Raw genomic sequence first — 23637 nt, 5'->3', positions numbered from 1 at the left:
CAGTTCCTGTAAATTAGCCAAAATTCCATGCTGTTGATAGGCATATAATACTGTGGGACTTTATTGTCGGTTGCGGTTGTGGACAAATAAGAGTCAGTTCTATGGCAAGTCGTGTTTTCTTGTTCCAGCCTTAACCTGATGAGATTCTGCAGAAATGCATAATTTAAACTTCCACACAGGGTCGTCTCCATTTCATAATTTAACTTGCCTTTTCCCATACCTTGTCTAGAGTGATTAGCTTGTGTTGCAGTAATCTCGTTTTACCAGCAGGTGGCAGTAAATAACAAACAACAGGATAGAAAAAATCCTTGCCTAATGTGATCGCTGTTCTGTTTATTACTATCATAGGCATCTACAGTAGTCATGATTTCTGGTAATATCAGTGAGGAGCTTATGAAAGCACCAATTGAGGGGGCTCAAAACCATAAATGCAGCTTCAGTGTTAAGGAAATAACGGTTGTTTCGCTACCACCATACTATGTGTTAGCTGCCACTTGAAAAGTCCAAAGCTTAGTTTCCAATGGAAAGCCTAATTTATATAATCCTCCTTGCAATATATTGTGGCCTTTATACTGAATGTAGCTTTGGGAGTCATCTTCAAAGCTTCTTGAGTTTTCTAGAGAGTCATATCTGAGTCCATTCACATACCCCGGGAGTCGAGGTAGGCTGTATATGAGCCTCTGAATTAATAAATTCACATTCAAAGGAACAGAAGACTAGATGACTGCTGTTCACTGATGTCTGATGCCCTGTGCCCCCTGTGAGTGCAGGGAACTGAACATGTGTTACTCACCCATGTGTTCCTGCTCAGTGCTCCAGGAGAAGGTGAAAACTCCCCAATACTGGTGCGGGGAGGAAATTCCTTCTATGAACAACTCTGTGCATGTGAACAAAAATCATCCCTTGCTCCCACAGCTATTCCTTTTTGTACTGAGTTACCATTGGAATCCTGAAGAATGATATTTATTTGTATGTATTTCATTAGGTTTTCAGGGGGAGGGATAGCTCAGTGGTTTGAGAATTGGCCTGCTAAACCCAGGGTTGTGAGTTCAGTCCTTGAGGGGGCTGTATAGGGAACTGGGGTAAAAATCTGTCTGGGGATTGGTCCTGTTTTGAGCAAGGGGTTGAAACTAGATGATCTCCTGAGGTCCCTTCCAACCCTGATATTCTACGAGGTGAAACACAGCGCATAATATATGGTGAGAAAATCCTTTTAACATCATAAATCTGGTGCATTGGCAAGGCTGAATGAAGGTATTGGTCAGCCTACACCACAGTAAATAAATCACTGTTTAAATCTCTCTTTAGCACATTTAAAAAAACCCCAAATGAATATGAACTCTAACAACCCTGAGGTCAGTGAAAAAACTGAAGGCTTCCCACAAAGAACCAAATAAAATTATCCAGTGTGGGTAATCTGATGCTCTTGGAACAATACGATATTCATATCTCACACTTTGCTAAATTTACAGTTGACAGGACAATCCAAGGAAGTAGCCCTTGGCAGTGGTTTATACTCAGGGCAAGATGTTAACTGTCAAACATTGAGATCAGGCCTCAGGCATCTGAATTAACAGTGAAAGACTTTAGACCTAACTGAAAAATCTCTGTCTAAGGAAATGATAAAGGCTATATGGACAGTATTATCAAAGGGACTTTAAACTTTCTGCTGCTGCACAAAACTGACAGGACACATTCCTGCCAATGTATTTGTACTGTACTTGGAATCAATGAGTTGTAGGTTTGGAGAAGTGAGTCAGTATCTTTCAACATTGCGTTTTAAAGGAAAAGATATTGGGGAGGTATCATTTGAAATATGAGGTGTTCAGCTTGGAACATGTGAATTTTACCAGTTCTACAAAAGTATCCTTTGTGGATCCAGAGTCTTGGCTTATGCGCACCCTCTAATGCAGTGGTTTTCAACCTATTTATCATTGTGGCCCACAATGTGTTACCTGGGCTGCAGGTTGAGAACCACAGTGTCCCTGTCCCCCCTGAACCTCACAGACCTCTATGCCCAGCGCCTCCCACCCAGAGACCCCTCCACAGAGTGGGGCCATGAGTGGAACCATGGGTGGCGGGCCGGGTGGCAGGGGCCCCAGATCCCGCTGTGCAGGGCTGGCTGACAGCCCTGGCCCCGGACCCTGCCGTGCCAGGCAACCCAACGGCCTCTAGCACACAGCTAGTTGAGTTGAGTTGAGAACTACTGCTCTAGTGTTTCACTCTGGAGCTGACTGGCAAGGTGATTTAATAAAGTTTACTGTATCTCTGAAGAAGCACTTGAACTTGAATGCATAGAGGGTTAGCACTTGAATGCAGCCTCCCAAGTAATATATTTCCTTCCTTCCTGATGTGCATGAGAAATGCTTGATTGCACTGCTCCTCTGTAGGTCTTCATGAGAGAAACCTTCCACCACAACTTCACTTGCACAGCCTCTACTGAACCTCGGTGCCTCTGTCTGTGTGTTCCACTCTATGCATCTGAAGAAGTGAGCTGTACCCCATGAAAGCTTATGCTGAAATAAATTTGTTAGTCTCTAAGGTGCCACAAGTACTCCTGTTCTTTCTGTCCTTAATGTACCCCTTCTTCTTTGCTATCATAGAATATCAGGTTTGGAAGGGACCCCAGGAGGTCATCTAGTCCAACCCCCTGCTCAAAGCAGGACCAATCCCCAGACAGATTTTTGCCCCAGATCCCTAAATGGCCCCCTCAAGGATTGAATGCACAACCCTGGGTTTAGCAGGCCAATGCTCAAACCACTGAACTATCCCTCCCTCCTTTTACCTTTAGCAGCCAATAAAGATAAAATTTTGTTAACTGATCCGCACTTCTGTTCTCTTTTTGTGTGTGAAGGGAGCAAGCTTATAGGCCACGTTCCGAGGAGTTTCATCAGTGGGGACTTTGTGGGAAAGTCTGCAGTCCTTTGGGATGAATGGCAGGCTCATGACTTCCCTTGTATACCCATCAACTTTTCCTACTGTTTTGGCTACTTTATAGCAGACTGCTGCAAGTGTATGTGGTGACATGCATTAAACTTTCTATATTATGTTCTGATCATGAGTGTCTGCGCTGTACTCTAATGTCTGAAAACTAGTACTCATGAAAAGTGCTGATTGACTATCCTAGAGACTGAAGTTCTCTTGTTATTCACAGAATGGTTACAGCACAAAGAGCAGCAGTTCACACTTTACCCACACCACCCTGCCAACATGCCTCATCCTTCAATTGATTGGATCACCTGTTAGGTCAAGAGGCTGATTCAGTCTTTATGTCTAATTCAAGGAGTTCAGCTGTATGACACAGGTCATGTGTCCTCTGTGTCAATGACTGTGAGATAATGGAGACATGCTAAGTTTTCTGGCATGAAGCATTGATCCTGATTTGGCGGGAATGCACAGCAAAGCAAAGAGCATACTTCCTTAGCTAAACATCACAGGATAATGCAGATAATGCAATGTATGGTTCCGAGATGAGGGACTCCCATTGGTACTTATCATACATATCACCATATTCATAGGTTCCAAGGCCAGAAGGGACCACTGTGATCATCTAGTGTGACCTCCTGGGTAACACAGACCAAAGACCTTCCCCCAAATAATTCCTAGAGCAGATCTTTTAGAAAAAAAAATCCAATCTTGATTTTTAAATGGCCAGTGATGGAGAATCCACCACGACCCATAGTAAGTTGTTTCAATGGTTAATTACTCTCTCTCTCTCAAAAATGTATGCTTTATTTCCAGTCTGAGTTTGTCTAGCTTCAACTTCCAGCCATTGCTGGAGATCTTCTACATATGCTTTGTTGGAAGATATTAGGGATATTCCTCTATTCTTTCTTCAGGATCAGTATAAATTCTTGATCTTTGCACTTCTGTGTGGGGCCAGCCCAGCTCTGCCACGTATACAGATTATGGAGCACCCTTGGTTCCTTTTCCACAGCTACTTACCCCTGTCCCAGTGTAGAGACATCATTGTGATTCTGCTGCCTTGCAGATTCTGTGCTAGTGGCTGAACTTCATCTCTGTGTCTTGATCTCACTAGCTAATGGAGATATGTTTCCACGATACTTAATAGGGACATCCTTCTTGGCTAACAATCTCCACAAGTGGAAATCTCTAAAAGTCTCGTATATTTGAACTTCTGTAAAGATAAGAAACCTCTCTAGAGCCGCATTCGCCCAATTCTCAGAGACAGAGTTGGAAACTCACACAAGTTTAGGTTGGGGGAAAAAAAAGATTATTCAAAGCTCATGTGCTTCATAATCCCCCTAAAGCATGTAGATTGACTGCCTCATCAGAACGGCTCTAAATTCTACTTTGCTAGCAAGCGCTCTTGGTCATACGCTTGAGGCCAGCGGATCCAAGGCTAGTTATCTAGAGACTGTGTATCACTCCAATTACAGGTTAGTAATTTCCCTCGCAATCACCAGAGAGTTCCACATGAGTGAAAAGGAATTCCATACCCCACAGTTCTTCATTATCTACTACTCTGTTTGTACCACAGGGAAGTAAGAATAATATGGATTTCTTTTTCTTTCTTTTTTTTTTTTTTTGTCTGCCAAGGATGTTACAGTTTTAAAGCAGGTGCCTTAACTGTGACCATTTGTGTTCAAGGGTGGCTGATGTACTTTGTAATGCCGTTGAACAGCCCATAAGCTATCTTCCCCTAATGTATAAAAGTGATAGTTATGTTTTCTAATCAGGAGTAGAGCCTGCTGTCTGACTTCTTTATGCTTCATTTCTCACCATCAAACTTAGAGACACAAGAAAACATGTAAACATATATACTGGGGTGTGTTTATGTACATATGTACTGTACTGAATATATAAAGTGATTCATGGCTATCCATTTGTATTGCTGTTATCTAGTGACACGGCATTGAAATTAGCAATGTTTCACGATATACTTGATATATTCTTTATCATTGCAGATATGTCTAGTACATTGCACAAAAGTCCCACCATTAACTGATGGATTGTTGGTTCACCCTACAGTAGAATTTTCCCTTTTTATCTTATGGCTGCTACACTCTGGCCAAAAGAAACCATCACCTAAGAATTGGAATCTGATCATTCGCTCAAATTAAAGACTTGCGGAAGGTGGCCAGGGCCAGGAATAATTCCACAATGTTCCCTTCACAGTTTCTTTTGGATTTTTGCTTTAGGGCTTGGGGATTTTCCCTCCCACTATGCAAGAAGCAAAGACTTGGCACCTTAAATCTGAGGATCCCTGAGATCTGCTGGAGGGCTGGGGATGCTGTGTACCAGCCTGTTCCTCTGTACCATCTCCCAGGCCTTATGCTGCTCCCTCTTTTTCCCTAGTCACCTTATTGGAGCCAGCGACAGCGCTTGCCAGCTGCCGCCTCTGGAATCCTGCATGAAAGGGTGTTCTACATCAGTAATGGGGCTCTCATGAAGAGTGATACAGTATGACTTAATTCCTTTATGAAGTAGTGGTGAAACATTTTAAGGAATCTTTAAAAATTTCCATTGATATGAATTGGGCATCTGTGTAAACCCATTTTGAAGATGATTACTGCAGGCGTCATGAATATCAAGACAAAGTCCAGTCCTCGAGCCAGAGATGCAGGGAACAGGAGGAAATTTCCATCGCTTCTCTTTAGCTGATTTCTTAATTTTTGTCCTGGGCTTTTTCAGTTTTGTGTTAATCTGTAAAACTCCTGGAAAAAATAAAGAATTTACCTTTATTTCCTCCCCCCCAAAAAAGCCAACCAGTGTCTATTCCTTGTGTCTCTGGATGCAGCTCTGATCGTCCTCTTGTTATATATATCGTCAGTCTGACAATATGGCGGCTGCTTTCTTCATTCTGGCATTTTACAGAAGTACCTCTTGTGATTTTTGTCATTTTACATGGGATCAGGTGACTGGAAAATATTATATTCCATTGCAGTTTTCTTTTAGCAGATGCTTTTTAGAGAAGAGTACTATCCTTAACTTGTTAGTGTGAAGTGCGTATCCTCAATTAATACACTAATCAGTTTTCTAATTAATTCCCTGTGGTTTTCTTTCATTTTTGCTGGTACATTGAAGCCTGAGAGCAATTCTGTAAACTCAATGATTCAATTCCAAAAGGAAAAGTGGTGAATTTCATGGCTGAGGGTTGAAGACTCTGAAAAATGAGAGAATCAGCATGTACTGGTGCTGGAAATGGAGTGGCAGCTATCATAGATTTACAAGAGTCAATAGAAACAAGACTTCCCAACAACTGGGACTGAATGGATTTTTCCCTTGTGGATGATGTTGAAGTTTTGGGAATAGAAAGTGGGATGCAATGGAGATTCCGTTCTTTAAAAATTGCTAGAAACAGGGACTATTCAGTGTGTCCTGCAGTACCCAGCACTTTTGATATTATCGTGTCAATGGTAACGTACCCAACTGAAATACAGGTGTGCACCTGTCCATTTGCTGCAAAGGTGAGTCCCAGCATTACAGATCTGAAACACATACTCTGGTATGAAAACTTCCCACTGTACTGTTGTATGCAAATGCTATGGCAGGATGAATAATAAAATATCTATGTTCCATGTTATGGATTTATGTGGCAATCCATTATTCTTCTTTGTTTCCGATAGGAGCCACCCCTAATGCACTAGACACTGTGCAAATACAAGAGGAGGCACTGTCTCTGCTTTTTAAAAATTGTTTTAGATGTTTGCCCATGAAATGACTCCTAATAGGTGTTTCTGATCATGCTCCCCTCCCTAACCACTTTCATGGGGCTAGTTGGGTTATTTGCTTCTAAACCTAATACATCAGATCAGCCCTTGGAAGTTTGGCAATAGTCCTTGTTCAGCCCACTAATTTAATTCTTCAATAAATCAGTAGGAATAAGCAATGGTAATGGAGTATCTTGATTGAAGTAGTTTAGATTATGAAGGGTATAGTGAAAACTGAGCCATCCCTCCATTCTCCTCTGTCCTATAAAATTAAAACGAAGGTTTACTTTGGGTTCACAACTGCTGTTATTTAACAATCAGAGCCTTGTAAACAAAAACAGCAACAGAGGCGCTAGAACTCTGCAAGCTGAGGAAGACAACACTGCAACAGTTTACAGTTGTATCACATTTGGAAATTTATCTTTCGGTCAAAGACTAGAAAATAATAATTATTTTTACAGGAAAGCTTAAGGCCAGAATATACACTAGGCACTGCTGTAGAGGAGCCACTATGATCTGCTATGTTAAATATGTTCAAATACTATTTTTACAAAGTAGGTATTTAATCCAATTTACATCATTGCCTATGCAGGTCTTATGTGGTCATGTCACACAGTAGAAAGCTAAAATATGGATAATCTAGATATCCATAGCTAACTGTTTATAAGAAAAATTACTCTGCATGCTTATGTAGGCAGTATTTATTATTTAGATTGTGATTGTCCTGAAGCCCTCAACAAGTTTGAAGCCCCATTGTGGCACTGTACACACACAGTAAATGATTGTCCCTACTCAAAAGCTTACAGCTTTCAAACATTAATAACTTTTTTGTATCTAAATTCACTTCATAGGCTAACAAGAAGCATTCTGCTGTGTGCTTAGCGCTGAGATTTGACAAACAAAATAAGTGGTGTTTTTTTTTTTTTTTTAATCCTCTCCAGTCCCAGACAACATCGTTTTAAAGTTACTGGCAGATCGTCTCAACAGATTAGACTGCATGACTGACGGTTGGGTGCTACATGGTTTCCCAAAAGATTTGGATCAGGCAGAACAGATGGAAAGAGCAGGAATTATTCCAAACAGGTAAGACTTTAAAAAACAACATATAAACAATATGTGTTCTTGTTTATTTGTTGTTCTTACCTACCTTAAACAAATATGAGAGAGAAAAAAGTCTGATTCTCATAGACGCATTTGATTCCTTTTATCCGTTTTTTCTTGGCTCATTGAAGAGTCAGTTTTTGTATGGGTAAACGCTCCTTTAGATGATCCACTTTTTTGATTGAGCCAGGAGTCTAAGGGAAGGATTTTCAAAAGAACTCAGGTCCCACTGAAGTCAATAGGAGGAGTTTTACCATTGATTTCAGTGGGAGCAGAGTTAGGCCAATGATGAGGGCTTCAGAAAATCCCACCCTGCAAGTTTAGAGAAGATACTTATACTTAGAACTAGGTGCGTCATTATTACTTTGAGAACTTTAAACCACAGAGTCTGGCTATTATGCTCATTATAACAGACCCTAGGACTTTGTACAGGAATGAGGGCTCCCCTTTTGAGTCATCCCAAAGACAGGTGCTTGAACCCTGCATAAAGATGCAGGATAATTACTGTGGAATCTTAGTGACAGATGAATGTTGTTAACTCCAGCCAGAGTTATAAAAAGGGTTTGGAGCTTCTCTGTTAGAGAGAGAGAGGCTAGAACAGAGATGTCCTACAGGGAAACCCTGGGGACAGCCAAACTTGGGGAGCTAGCTGAGGTTGAGATTTGTTTTGTGATGGTTTATCATTCAAGCCAGACCCCAAGAAGGGGTTAAATTTGGACTATATGCAGGGCGTTTATTTTGTTAGAGCTGGATGTAAATTGCAGCTGCTTACATCTGTGTAAGTGTGATCTCCTAGAATTATATTAGTATGGCTGGGACCTCACTGTGAGATCAGTGTCTTTTTGTTTTATGTGGAATAATGAAAGACAATGTGATGTTTGTATTTGATTTTAGGTTATTAAAATAATGTTCAGGAACATAGCATAAGGGACATGAGTTCTTGGGGCAGAAACTACTCAAACATCATAAAAGAACTGTTATAACCTCTTGGGAAAATAATATATGGCACTCTCTGGGCCTGGTCCACAAAGGATGGGAGTCTGTTCCAGCTCTCAGCTAGAGTTCCTGGCTATTCAGTTCGAGCTGTTAAGATTCCTGCTTTCACCTCAGGAGGTCCATGGTTCCAGTACTTCGGTATTGACCAAGATGGTGGCCATCATAAAAGCACGTTAGAAATTCTTAGCTCCTACACTTCCAGAGCTAACCTTGAAAAAGGAAATTCACATGCAAAAATGTTTAACACAACACGAAACTGGCAAAATCTCTCCTTCCCCCAGCTGTTTTTCCATATGGCTGCTATCCAAGGCTACAGTGGAAGGAGGTGAAAGGGTAGGATTGAGTTGGGAGAGGAGGTATTGTGGATGTGGCAAGGAAAGAGAAGGGAGTGTGTTGTTTTCATATAAAGTCTTTGGTATAGAAAAATTATTGAAAACAAATATTTTTAAAGAGAAACCAGTTTCCTGATGATTTGAGATAAAGAGGAGAAGATGCTTAAACCTGTGTCAGATTAGGTTAAATAATAGCATTTCCTGGAAGGTGCATTCATAAACAAAAACAATTAAGGGACTGAGTCTGTATACATGACCATAAGTAAGGCTACAATTTAATCCTGAGTATTTTTAGTAAAAGTCATGGACAGGTCATGGGCAAGAAACAAAAATTCACGGGCTGTGACCTGTCCATGGCTTGTACTATATACCCCTGACTAAATCTTAGCTGGTAGGTGGGGTGGGGGGTAGTACTGCTCTTGGGGGCCGGGGGAGGGAGGGCTCCGCTTTGGGGGGGCCAGGGCGGCTGCTGCTCGGGGGGGGGGGGGGTTTGGTGGCCAGCATCACCAACTGCTGGAGGCCACCGAGCAGCAGCTGCTACGGCTGACCCCGGGGCTGCCCACCTGCCACTGCTCCTGTCGCCCCCAGGACCACTACTCAGCTGGACCTTGGGGCCAACTGCACAGGCCACTGCTCGGGCGGTCCCCAGGGCCAGCTGCCTGGGTCCGCCCCCTGATGCTGCTCCAGCCACCCCCCCGACCGCTGTCCCGGGGCCACTCCAGCAGCATCTTCCAGCAGCAGTTGGTGTGGCTGTCCCCGGGGCTGCCTGGGCCAGCTGCTTGGGCAGCCCTGGAGTCAGTCACGCTGACTGCTGCAGAAGTCACGGAGGTAGTGGAAAGTCACGGAATCCATGACTTCCGCGATCTCCATGACAGACACAGAGCCCTACTTATAAGTAGATGTATGCATGTGAATATTCCCATTTAATTCACTGTGCATGTTTGCAGAATCAGGGCCTAATAATGCACATAACAGTGGCTGGTGTATAAAGGCTTAGATATGAAAATTCCACTCTGATCCATGCACTCAACTCCCATCGGCTTTAATAGAAGCTGCATGTATGTATTTCAGTACAGACTTTGGCCTTTTACTGTTTTATACAAGGGTTGAAGTAAGGGACAAAAACAGATATCATGCTAACCTGATTGATTTTGGAGTTGATTTTTTTCCATGAAACTGAAGTACCAGGTATATACAGAGAGAAAGAGAGATTATAAACAAAGGACATATAGCAGCACGCAATAGAAGGGCTGTAATTTAGTTTCTCTTGTGATGCTAGTTATAAAACACTATCTGCAGTGGTGGTGTTTTTGACATCAGTAGAAAATCCGGATAGAATTATAGCCTTGAAATCAATCTGGGAATAGAATGCAGAAATCTATAAATCAGACACAAAACAACCTACAAAGTCTCATTTTAGGAGGGCTCTGTAGATGAAATTAAATTAAAATAAATTTACATATATATCAAGTTTATTATTAAAATCTAGTCACATCAGTAAACAAAATTATTTGTGAAAGGGTATGTTACTCTGTGTTTTGAACTCAAAGTAGACCTCTTTGGCTGATCAGAAAACAGAGTTATTGTCTGGTTGTCAAGTCGTAAATCTGTTCCTTAGAGCTAATAAATGGTTAGTGTTCAAATACTATGTTTTATCAGACTCCCACCACATAAACCTAGTGCACATAATACTAAATTATACACCATTGAGCGGCATCAGTCTCCTGACTCCTCCATCTTATGGAAAGAGAAACAAACCTAGTAATTGATGGAAAAAAAGAAAGAAAATAAAGTTATTTGAAAACAAACAAAATGGGCTATAAAGTTTGTTAAAATGTAATAATAAAAAAAGTGCATACAGCATCAGCCACTGCATCCAAAGAACTGCCCTAGAACAAGGAGGGAAATCATTCATTTTCACATTGCAAATCTAAGGTATTAGATTTTTTTAAAAAATTAGTATTTACCATAGAGCAAGACTAGCCTGCAGACTGGTGCAGGGAAACCTGTATTCTATCAGACAGAAATGTCCTCCTGTAGCACCAGTCTTTCTGTACTCGGAGAACACATGCGTTGCCTTCTACATTCCTCCTTATGATGCAGTTATAGCTTAAGTGGACAGGATCCTAATCGTGTTGAACTGTGGCAGCCTTTAGGGCAAATAAGAAGCTGAATCTATTAGTGGTCTCTCAGCCTCCTGGTAAAGGAAGACTGTTAACCCCTTAGAGTCTGCAGTAAATGAGAGTCCAGATATAGTTACAGGTTAGCATCAGATGCTCAGGACTGCTGGTGTTAAGGGTTCAGTGTAGTCCTTTATCAAAGCAGGTGCAAATGTCAGTTCTAGCTCTTGTTCTTTTATTACTCGAGCTAAAATAGAAAGTAGATTGTACAACTCTGGATGTTTCTAAGATACAGTAAAACCTCTATGAACTAGGTCTGGGGGGGGGGGGATTGTTCTCCAAACAATCTAGAGAAAACCACAGGCCAAATGAAAATATCAAGTTTGGATTTTCTACAAAAGTACACATTGAGTAAATCAGAGCTACAACTCTTTGCCGAACTTACAGCTGAAATAAAGTTCAATTACTGTTCTATATCTCCTGTTATTAACTTCAGCTCCCAACTGGTGCACAGCTTGTCTCAGTCAATTCTAAATATAATGACAGTGATCACAGTCACATCAACTGAGTGTATGAGAGCACATTTGTCTGTGCTTGCTAAGGAATAGAACTTCCCGTTTCACTGAAGGTGCACTGAAAAATTGCTTTGCGTCATGAATATCGTATATTGATTCAGTGTGTATGGACTCAAAAAGAAGTAGCATAAGACCCTTTAGCTCAAGACCCGATAAGCCTGTATTATATGCCTGTTATCAATGCCTTTTCCCCCACCCTTCAAAGCTGGTAAAAACAACCCCTCTTTTTGTTACCTTATTGTTATTGATCATACTGTAAATATTGAGGTGGTAAGTCAAAACCCCTGTATTCTACCATTCATAACTTTCCTAATAATTTATTTTTAGACTATATCTTTCCATGCATGGACTCAATCCAAAAATGTCTGTTTTTATTTATTTAAGTTTGAGTATAATCCATAATCCATTTGATTGATCTGAGCAAGAGGAAACAAATTTTCTGCATTAAACGCCATGCTATTTTTATGCTAAAACATGACTCCTGCTACAGTTCCTATTGGCATGTTAGCATCCTTCATTAAAGATGTGGCTTCCCTTTCATTTCTGCTGTGGATTCTGTAGGAAGCATGCAGGCCAAGCCAGGTGTAGGAATGCTCTAAATCCTGCAGCTCCTAGATTCCCTGGCCATGCCCAGCTCCCTAGTCTGGGCTGCTCACTTTTTGTGAGCTCTAGCTCTTTGTAAGTCCCTGAGAGAAAGGAGGTTGTGATCACCTTGTGCCACCGCATCCTCCCTCTGGTGGACTTTCTACCACTGGTGATCCTGTGGTCTGGTTTATGTTGGCAGTTTGTTAAAGTGGCTGAGAATGTGTGTGCCTTGATACAGTCTCTCTCTTTCTCATGCTTCCACCACCAAGATCATTTGATTCAACATACAACCTCCTTCGCTAGCATTCTCTACCTTCTCACTAGTTCTGTGATGTGGTATCTTGGACAGGAAGAAAGCTCAAACAGGTTTTCCTATCTGTCATATCCAGAGCATTCAAGAGAGAATCTGGATCTTCTAGGGAACCTGAAGAAGACCATCAAAAACGTAACTTAAAAGCACAGTATTGGATTCACATCTTTAAAATTCTGTAATCATAAGGTGTGCCAAGGAGTAAACAAACCTGCCCTAATAGATCAGCAACATTCATGCACAAGAGTTGATTGTTCTCTTTCAAACATGTTTGTTTTAAAAAGTTATCAGAGACCCACATATTCTTGTAAAAAAATTATGTAACTATACAGTACTGTAGTCTACTCACAGGCAGCAAAAGCACAGACAACCTTGTTTGTTGACCATAGTAGCCTTTGTCAAAGGACAGTTCCTCAGGAGTTCAAGTTGCTGGAGTTAATTATTGTTATTTATAGAAGTGTCCATAAAGGGCCTCTCGAATAAACAGGCAAACTGGCAGGTGGTTGAAGAGGTCTGAGTACAGAGGCAAGTTGCTGTTCTCACAGATATTGGCCAGGAGCATGATGGAAGCCCCCTCATGGCAAATATGGGGCGTTGCTGTGTTACTAAGTATTGGCAGCCATGGCAACAAGTTGCATGTAAAGTCCCGGTAACAATGTGCATAGTTTCGTTAAGTTCTGCATCAACCAGGCTCGTGTGAGATGAGTGACACCAGACAGGAGCACAGTACTCTGCCACTGAATAGCAGAGGGCAAGGGCTGATATTCTAAGCATCCAGGTGGAGCCAGCCAGTTTTCCGAGCAAATTGTTCTGAATGCTAACTTTGGCTGCTGTCTTCTTAAAGTGGTTGCGGTACATCAAATACCTATCCAATGTCATGCTGAGGTAACCCAGGTTTGGGTTGTGCTGCAAGTGTTGGCCATTTAAGAAAATATGTAACATTGTGGCTTGCGCTTACATTATGCAGATGAAATACATTAGAAACCATCTTGGAAAAGTTAGCTGCAGGTGCCATCGACTACAATAGTCTGCCATGAGCTTCATATCATCATTCAGGACCTTGTCAATTTCTGAGAAGGACTGAGCTTGCTAGCTGCAGCAGATGTTGTTGGCATAGGTAAACTTGCGCGAGAGTGTTTCTGGCAAGTCGTTGATGTACACATTGAACAGTAGGGGTGAAAGAACTGAACCTTGAGGGAGACCGTTAATCTGACACTTCCAGGAACTGCAGTGGTCACCCACGTTTACTCTGAACTGCTTGTTTTGGAGGAAGAGCTCTGCTACTTCGACCACCCAACACAGGGCAACTCCAGAGAGTTTACACAGAAAACTTCTGTGCCAAACCATGTCATAAGCAGCGGTCAAATCCGGGAAGACTGATCCTGTCTTTAGATTTTGTTGAAAACTGTTTTCGATAAAGGTGGTCAACGCCAAGATTTGATCACAGGTGCTATGTCCTTTTCTGAACCTTGCCTGCTCAATCTGCAAGATATCATCCAACTCTAGAGTAATTTGTTGGAAGATCAATTGGTCAAACACCTTAAAACACACTGACAGAAGGATATTGGGCGGTAACTCACCATGTTGTGGGGGGTCCTTGCCCGGCTTGAGAATGGTAATAATCTTTGCTTGACACCAAGTGTGTGGTAGCTTCTTTTCATTAATGACCCGTATATAGAAATTAGTGAGCCACTGTGACACCATTGGTCCAAGGTGCTTAAGGAATTCCAGCAAGATGTTATCATACACTGCTGTTGTTCCTGGTTTGCTGGAGTTAAGGGCCTTATCTAACTCAATTACTGTAAATGGTTCTGGTTGACTTCTGCCCACATTCTGACATTGAAGATGATCCCATTTGACATATACTTTGTGTCTAAATCGCTTCTCCAGAGGAACCTTTGCTACCTGCAGTAGATGACTTGCAACCTCATTGGGCTTAACCAGTGGGTGATTTTGGCCTGGAGGTCATTGGGCAGCACCCAGACAGCTGATCAGGTTCCAGCAATTCCAGCTGGCATAAGTGAAGTCAAGCTTCACCAGAAATTCCTTCCCCCGAGTGCGCCTGGCAGTGTCCAGAGACTCAATCAGATGGTCTGCAATGTCTGGGTTGCCAGATAATTCAAATTTCCTGAGCAAGGCTTGGTAATTGGCACTCAGGCAGGGAGTGTAAATTGGTCGACAGCCCCATGGTATGACTGAAAATGCGGCTTTGTAAATGGCTCCTTGGAATTGGCAGTAGGCTTCATCAACTGGGATACAATGTGACGGAATGGTAACCACACTACGTTCCAAAGCATTGGAAAACTTTTCCTAAAATGCCTTACGAAAATTCCGCTGATGCTTGATTGAACGATGGGTAGCTGGAGCCTGACATGGATGAGTGACTGTCTATGTTGGCTGTGAGGAAAGTTATCAACTACTATATGACTCACTGGTTGTGGATGGCCAACTAGTGAACTAACCCAACAAAGATCGGGTGAGTACTCTTTCGAGAGAAATGTGCCACGTTGTTTTGCATCGTGAATCAACACAAAGTTGCTAATCTCCCAGTTCATCAACCGTTTACCGTCGTCATCCAAATCAGCATACTCCCACTCAGAGTGGTGACTGTTGAAATCTCTAATGAGGATTGCTGGATGATCAAGTGTCGGGAGGTCCCAGTGCAAAGTTGGTGACTCATATATGTTGCCAATCCAAAAGCCACCAACCTGGATCACATGATAAAAACTGGAGGAAGATAGTGGAATAGCATCAGATATGTTGGAACGCACATATGTTGCATAGCCAGGTTTAACATCCGAGAAATGTGAAATGATGTTAAAGCCATCAATACATAACGTTCTGCTACACTGATAGCTGATAAATGACCTTTATGGTCACTTATGCCACCACAGGATATGACGGTGGAATCTGCTTGGCATAACAAGTGGTCTGCGTCCACAGTCATTAATCACTGTCTTGTCACCAACCCAACCATCTGCCCACCAGGTTTTGACCTGTCAAGGCACCTGTGGTTATCTCTGAACTGGTTTCGAACAGGACACAGCAATTGTGTGGCCAATCTCTTCTAATGGGGTTTCTTTAATGACCCATGATGTAGATGCGGTCAACTTAAGACTATGTTGCATATCCTTGATGGGTGCCAGCTGACTTACTTTGACAGCGGGCTACTGGCTCTTTACCTGGCTGCTGCTGCTGCTATCAAATGGCTGGGCACACTGCGCATACACACAGAGAGAGATTTATATTGCTATTCTATTTATCTGAATCAAAGATCAGAGCCCCATTGTACTACACAAGTAACAAAGTTGACCGTCCCAGTCCCTGCCCCAGAAAGGACACAATAGATGAACAAAATAGACACATGAATTGGGTGAGTTGAGAGGAGGAGCTAACAATAAAATGAATGAGGTTTATGGTATACTTCACCAAATTCCCAGTTGTCAAATCCCAAAGTTTCTTTACCAGTTCAGAAAATACTTTAAAGATGACACTAGAGAGTTTATTTTGGAGATCATATTGCTTCTTGATTGGACTTCAAAAGGATGTGGCTGTATCTCCAATTAAATCACTTTTATCTAATATTTTTAAACTTCTTTTTCATCTGATTAATAATGGCCTGTATGCCAATAACTTAGAACAAGGATAATGTTGTACTTATTTCCTAAAACAGAATCTGGGAATATATTAAGAACAAAAGAAAAAAAATAGAATGCAAAACAGGGATTTTTTTTTTTATCATTTGGTCTTTACATGGAGCTTTCATATTTCTGCAGCTGATCCCAATGTGGATTAGGGATAATAAACAGCCTATTAATGGAGGCCTGAACTAGGAAATGGAGTTTGAATCAGCAGCAAAATTCAATGGCTGGCGAAGGTTAATAACTCCATTACTACCAGCTCTATTTTTTAGCCGTTTGAAGAGCTAGGTGTTAGCCTTATCTTACTCCTCGTTAATTGAGCTAATAGAATCCCTGTGACCCTACCATGCTGCCATTATCTGAGAGTTTACCAGACATGGACTAGAATACTTATCACTGAATATGTATTCCACAGATGCATTTTCTTTATCAGAAGAAATATTTTTGTTAAAGATCAGAACTTCAAATTCTTTTTTTCTCAACATTTCCTTGCTACCCTCTGTAGTTGACATAGATATGGAAATGAAGGTAAATGACTTAATATCTTGCTTTGTTAATGAAGAAAAAGGTAAGTCCCAAAATAGCTGTATCGAGAATCCATATAATGACCCAATTATTCTGGCATGGAAAGTGTTACAAGGGCATTTTTAAAAACTTGGGTCTAATTTAAATGCTGGATTATATGTGTTTACAATAGGCATGCTTTTAAACTGATGATATACAAAAATCTGCGATGAATGACTGAGAGGTAAATGTTATAATTTCTCTTCCGATTTGCTCCTCATTTTCACAAGAAAAACACAGGAAAAAAAAATAAAAAGTTTGGTGATCAAGACATTTAAACCAATATAATAATCTTCACCAACATCAGGAATACAGAGAGAGAGAGATTGTGAGCAGGCACCTTTCCCAAACTACGTTTATAAACTCAGCCAACATAGTATACAAAGTCCAAACAGATCACTTTACTGGGCTTTGGCTTCGTTAGTAAAAAAAACCAACAATAAGAATGATAAAGATTAGCACAACCCTTTCCCCAAGTTTGGCTGCTTCCAGGGTTCCGTACTCAGCCCACACTCTAGATCCTCTTTTCCTAGAAATCTGCTTCCTCTTCCTTTATATCTGTGTTAGAGATTGAGGCATCTGTCCCACTGAGTCAGCAGACCCCGCGTAATTCTTTTCTCAGCAAGATCAACAGCTGCTGTGCGTGATATTTCAAGCAAACACCGCCAGCCTGTTACAGATATATGTAACGTATTTATATATTACTGTATACATTGCTGTCACATTCCTTTAGATAAACAGACCACGTGCGTTCACAGAGGCAGCTCAGCTGGATACTTTTTGGCACCAACTAATCCCCTATCTAGGGCCCTACCAAATTCACAGTGGATTGTGGTCAATTTCACGGTCATAGGATTTTTAAAATCATAAATTTCATGATTTCAGATATTTAAATATGAAATTTCACGGTATTGTAACTATAGGGGTCCTGACCCAAAAGGGAGTAGTGGGGGCGTCATAAGGTTATTGTAGGGAAGTCATGGTATTGCCAACCTTACTTCTGCGCTGCTGCTGGTGGCGGCGCTGCCTTCAGAGCTGGGTGGCTGGAGAGTGGCAGCTGCTGGCTGGGAGTCCAGCTCTGAAGGCAGCGCCACCGCCAGCAGCAGCGCAGCAGTAAGGATGGCATGGTATGGTACTGCTACCCTTACTTCTGTACTGCTGCCTTCAGAGCTGGGCCCTTGGCCAGCAACCATCATTCTCTGGCCGCCCATTGCCATCCTTACTTCTGCACTGCTGGTGGTGGTGGTGCTGCCTTCAGAACTGGATGCCTGGCCAACAGCTGCTGCTTTCTGGCCATCCGGGTCTGAAGGCAGTGCAGAAGTAAGGATGGCAATACCACGACCCCCCTACAATAACCTTTCAACCCCCCAGCAACCTCCTTTTGGGTCGGGACCCTCCAGTTTGAGAAACGCTGGTCTTCCCTGTGAAATCTGTATAGTATAAGGTAAAAGTACACAGAAGACCAGATTTCATGGTGGAGACCAGATTTCACGGACCATGACGTGTTTTTCACAGCCGTGAATTTGGTAGGGTTCTACCTGTATTTAGTGTGGAGAACTGCACCCAAACCCCTTAACTGGCAGAAGCCGCTCCTTGCCCAGAAAGGTGTGGATATCTGTGGCCTGGATAGCAGAGGGGAATCTTTTTTTTCCACTCCTCATCTCGCCCTGGCTTCCTGCAGACTTGGCCACCTTAGCAGGAGACAAGAGTGTGGCAAGAGTGATGCCTCACACTCCCAGTAGCAATGAGGAACACTGTCATAAAATCATGGAATTTAAGGCCTGAAAGCACCACCATATTATCTAGTCCGACGTGCTGTGTATCACAGGCCACCAGTAGCACATTAGACTAAGGTATTGCAGTCCCCAGGAGACTGTTATTTTGTGTCACAGGGAGAGAATAGGAGGGACCTAGTTACACCAATGTCTGAGGCCCCTGCAATAGCAGGGAAATATTAAATGAGATATACCCAGATGATCCTGGCAAGTGATCTGCATCTCATGCTGTAGAGGAAGGCAAAAATCCTACCAAGTCACTGCCAATCTTATGTTGGGGAAAATTACTTCCTGAGCCCACATATGGCAATCTGCTAGACCCTCAGCATGTGAGCAAGTGCCAGGCAGCCAAGCACCCGGGAGAGAGAGAATGCTCGGTGCCACCTCAGCCCACCTGCCCACCTCATCCAGTGTCCGAGGGATCTTTATTACAACAGAGATGCATGTACTTAAATGAGATGATGATGCCTTCTCTGCACCTCTAGACCTGACAAACCCCACTTTGCTTTTGACCTTTCCTTCCTTCCTCTTTCCCCATACACCGCCAAGGATCATCCTTCTTCACCAGAGAACATTTGGAATTGTCTCCCATCCTCCACAGCGTTTCCTCCTAAGAAAAAACAACAGACAAAGAGAGAGAAAGGCAGCAAGGGTAGGAAACCAGTCAGAAAGATAATGCCTCCATTCTCATAGGAAGGTAAAGTCTCCTCCTCCTCTTTGGTTCCTCTAGAGACTGCGAGACTCTTTGACTCAGGTGACTTGGACAACCTGATTTTGAAGATTGCTAAAATGCTGGAGATTGAGGAGACAAATAGCAAGTCACTTGATACTCCCCAGAGAGACCCCCCTCTAAATGAAAAAGCATAAGGGAAAACAATCGGTTCTAATTCCTGAATCTTTAAAAGATAATGTAGATTCTAAATGGTTCTCCTCAGGGAAGAAGAGACCTGCTAGCAAACTTTTCTGAAACTTTATGAAGTCACAAAGGATAAAAGGATTAAATTTTGTTCTATTGCTAAAGTAGATTCTATCACCTCTTTCCTTGGTAGAATAACACTAATCCCAGTTGAAGCTATTTCTCCTAAGGGAACCAGTGGATAAAAAAAATCTGAGCATTCCCCCCAAAAGAGATTGATGCCTTTTCTGCAGCTCTTGGTGCAGCTACTGTATGACCTGTTGTAACGGGGCTGGCGCCCAGCCCACCTCTTGCAGGTGCCTGCTCTCTGGCTGATATGTGCCTGCAATCACTCAGTCTTGAATGGGGTGGCACCCCCCTCTCGCAAGCGCCCTCCTCAAGGCCGATGGTTCTCCGGCCGAGTCACACACCCTGTCCTCTGTTCTGGGGTGTGCAGTCTGTAGTTCTTGTTCCATGGCCCTGGTATGGGGCTGTAGTGCCAAGGCTTCCTCTCCAGAGGCACTGCCTTCTTTAACAACCCAACAGGGGCTCATCTTGGTACACTCGGTTGATGTCCTTTCAGCAGCCCTTGCCTGGGCTCAGTCTTCAACCAGACCAGCAGGGCCATCATGGTACCCTCACCTGGTCTGGCTAGGATCTGGGCTCAGTCCCCTGGGCTCAGCCAGCCGCACTGACCTGTCCATGGTCCTGCTGCTCTTCTAGCTAGCCAGTCCCCCAGTCCTCCATTTTTGAGCTCCATGCAGCAACTGACTCCTCTGTCTCTGCTGCCTGGTTCCTTTTATATGGTCCATCTGGCCTCTGATTGGTCTCTCCTGCAGCCACTCTAGGCTACCTCGAGGACTTCTCCTCTGCTCTTTTCTGGGGCAAGGGTGAGGCAGGGCCAAGGAGACTCCAGACCTAACCCACCATGTCACACCTGTGCTGTCACCTTCAGGGCCTCTCTATCCTGGGATAAAGCCATTAATATGTGTTCAGAATCTAGAACCAAGCATAACAAAATCAGTAGAGAGTCCCTGAATCTTCATAATGCCCTTTCACTTTTGGAGGATGCTGCACATGTTATCACGAGATTCACCTCTTGTTCTAGGCTCTGTTCCAGTGTGGCTAGGGGACATAACTGGCTTTGGTCCTGGGAGGCAGATGCTGTTTTTGGAAACTCATCTGATACAGGCTCCCTTTGATGGTAATGGAAAAGCAATGTATTCTTATTCAACTAGTCTAATCATCTGATTTATACTTTTCCTCCCTTAACTCTCCGTGCTTAGGTCACCAGAAAATAAGGACAGACAGAGCCAGCAAGTGTACTCCTAATAGCTCCTTACCAACCCCACAGAACTTGGTTCACCAAAGTCTCCCAGTTTGCTCCACATTAATTTTAGTCTCAGTGACTTTTTGACTCAGAATCCAACGAGACGCCAGTATCCCAAGATGTTATTTTAGGCATTGTCATTTGAAACAGTAAGTCCAGGCTGCAAATTTCAGCTGAGCTTACTTGCTACTTTTAACTAGCCAGTCTCAGTTAAGTTTGCTGTATGCCCAATGTTGTCATGTAGCATCGCTCCATTTCCTGAAATGTAGCATTGCTAGAACTGACCAAGTAACATAAGATGTACTGAAGTCTTCTACTGTGACAGATCTGATCATTTCTTCTTAGAAAAACTAGGCCAGCAATTTTTAAGATTAATTTCCTCATTCCTCTAGAGTTAACAAAAATATCTGATATTTGCTAGTCTAATTGTAGATGTTTTAGGAAGCTTTCATAAGGATGCAACTGGAGGCAAGAATTGACTGAGACCAGAAATTTTTTTGGCAAATAATAATTGGGATAGAGAAACATCAAGTGTATTATGATGTAGCATTCTAATCTTCTGGGGACTGATCCTGCAAGAGACCAAATGCTCATTGACTAAGTTGATGGGAGTTTTGTCTCTGTAAGAACAGTGGGATGAAGCCCATAGTAACTGAGAAACAGTAGTAGAACAAGGAAGGCTATTCCATTAGTTTAGTATATTGGACTGTTGACATTTTACCTTTTATCTCCAGTGTTTGTGCTAGAAAAAGTCTGGTGAATATTATTCTGAGTAAATGTGGAAAGGTCATCCTTGCTTCTGGGTGGGTTAAAACTTAGTTTATGAAAGTCTGTTACTACGTTTGCTGTCTGCCTTTGAGGGCACAAGGGCAATTACTTTTGAAGCAACTACATCAAAAATGTACATTACCTTTTGAACCTCATGGCTGCCAGCTCCCAGAACTTTGGGAATAAAAACATAGGGTCAGATTCTGCCAACTGTACTTATCTTGAGTAGGACCTCGAATACTCCTTTGTAATCAGTAGGACTACTCCTAGAGGAAGGCACTACTCAAAGCGAGTAGTGCTGACAGAATCTGGGCCATAGTGAAATCCACAGACAGAGCAGGGAATTCGCTGCTTTTACTTAGGATCCTAAATTCGTCTGTTTAGAGCTGAAAATTTGGAAAGATGAATGCATCCTTCTGCAGCAAATACAATTCAGATGGGATGGTTAAAACTGTCAGGTGATACTGCATGTTGAACGGAAACTAGTTTGTTATTACCATGAGGATTAACAAGTCTAATCCACATTAAAACACCAATGGATTTACTGATGTTTGCCTTGCAACAAGATATTTGCTCAGTATTTTCTAGAAGGTAAGTGCAGGATAATTTAAGACTGAGGTCAGAAATGTAATATCGTTACAGCTATTATTGGGGGGAAGATATTGTTGGAGCATTTTTTCCCTTCTTACAGCCTCTGACTCTTGACTACTTTGCATCTCATGCGGTCATTTACACATGTAAACTGCCACCATTCTAATTTGGTACCATTTCACACACACTTTGCATAGGTGATGCAAGATTGTGGTATGTAAGTCTCAGCTTTTCTGTCCTTAAATGCATTATATTTACAAGTTCTCTATTAATGCTGTTTTTCTCTCTTAGTATGGCATAGGCTGAATTTTGAACCAGGCTTGCTTCTTTTCCATATAGACCTACTATGATCCCAATTTTTTTCTAAAACTATTTGTTTCCGAGAAGCTTATGGGCTTCTTAAAAGCAGTGTTACACATTGCACAGATCAGCAAAACAGAGATAATTAAATTACCTTTGGATTCTAATTCTTATAATATGAACTTTGATAAATATCCCACTAATGTGTGTGCTTGTAGTCTTGTTGTAGCCTTTTTGGTCCCAGGATATGAGACGGACAAGGTACGTAAGATAATATCTTTCATTGGACATACACGGACCTGAAAAAGAACTTTGTGTGTAGTTTGAAAACTTGTACTTTCCACCAACAAAAATTGGTCCAATAAAAGATATTACTTTACAAAACTTGTCCCACTGATATGTACTGAATTAATGAGTCTGAGACATCTCATGGGACATCGGGTTAATGTTTTTAGCAGAGAGAAAACCACAAAATACTTGGCATTTGATTTAAGTATTGATGAATAAATGTCACCAGTTTTAGTAAATCTAAGACTGAACAGTTAAACTAATTTCCAGGCTAAGGACAAAGGACCAACTTCCTCCCTAGTGTAACTGCAGTGAAGTCAGTGGAGTTGCAGTAGACATGAATTCAGCCCCAAAGGTTCAAAAAACAAAGAACTTAAAAGAACTGTATTTTTCCTCAACCATATCATACTTTGGGAGTCTTCAGATTTCACTTCAATTATCTATCTTTCTTAGTGCTATGTAATAAAGCACTGAAATGTTGAAGCCTGCATTACACTTAAGAATTTATGAGGTCAAATACAAGTTGCAGGTGTTTGAAAGCTTTTAGAGATTTTTTTTTTAATGCTCTTTCCCCTTCCAAAAAAAGGCAATTTTAGGACAGAATTCTTTCTCCAGTTACACCTGTGTAACCTCTGTAACCAGGGCTGCATAGACATAACTGGAGCAGAATTTAGTCATTAGTTTTTATAGCTTCGTCACAAATGTAAATACAGCTTGAAAACGCACTGTCCAGTTTTTTTAACTTCAGTTTGAGAACATTACTAGAAGTCCAATTATAGTGACATCAAAGAG

General features: G+C 42.0%; 1 protein-coding gene across 13 annotated transcripts in view; it reads left to right on the top strand.

The window, feature by feature from the left end:
* AK8 (adenylate kinase 8) overlaps positions 1-23637 on the top strand; it is a 128041-nt gene that overhangs the window by 73242 nt on the left and 31162 nt on the right. For all 13 annotated transcript variants that reach the window (XM_065571954.1, XM_065571950.1, XM_065571952.1 and 10 more), the window contains one exon: positions 7616-7757. In XM_065571954.1, the coding sequence (XP_065428026.1) occupies positions 7616-7757 (142 nt within the window). The remainder of the gene's footprint in view (positions 1-7615; positions 7758-23637) is intronic.

Source organism: Chrysemys picta, chromosome 18 (assembly GCF_011386835.1).
Source record: "Chrysemys picta bellii isolate R12L10 chromosome 18, ASM1138683v2, whole genome shotgun sequence".
Lineage (NCBI taxonomy): Eukaryota > Metazoa > Chordata > Testudines > Emydidae > Chrysemys > Chrysemys picta.
Note: the sequence above shows the minus strand (reverse complement) of the source record. Positions and strands in the feature narration are given on the sequence as shown.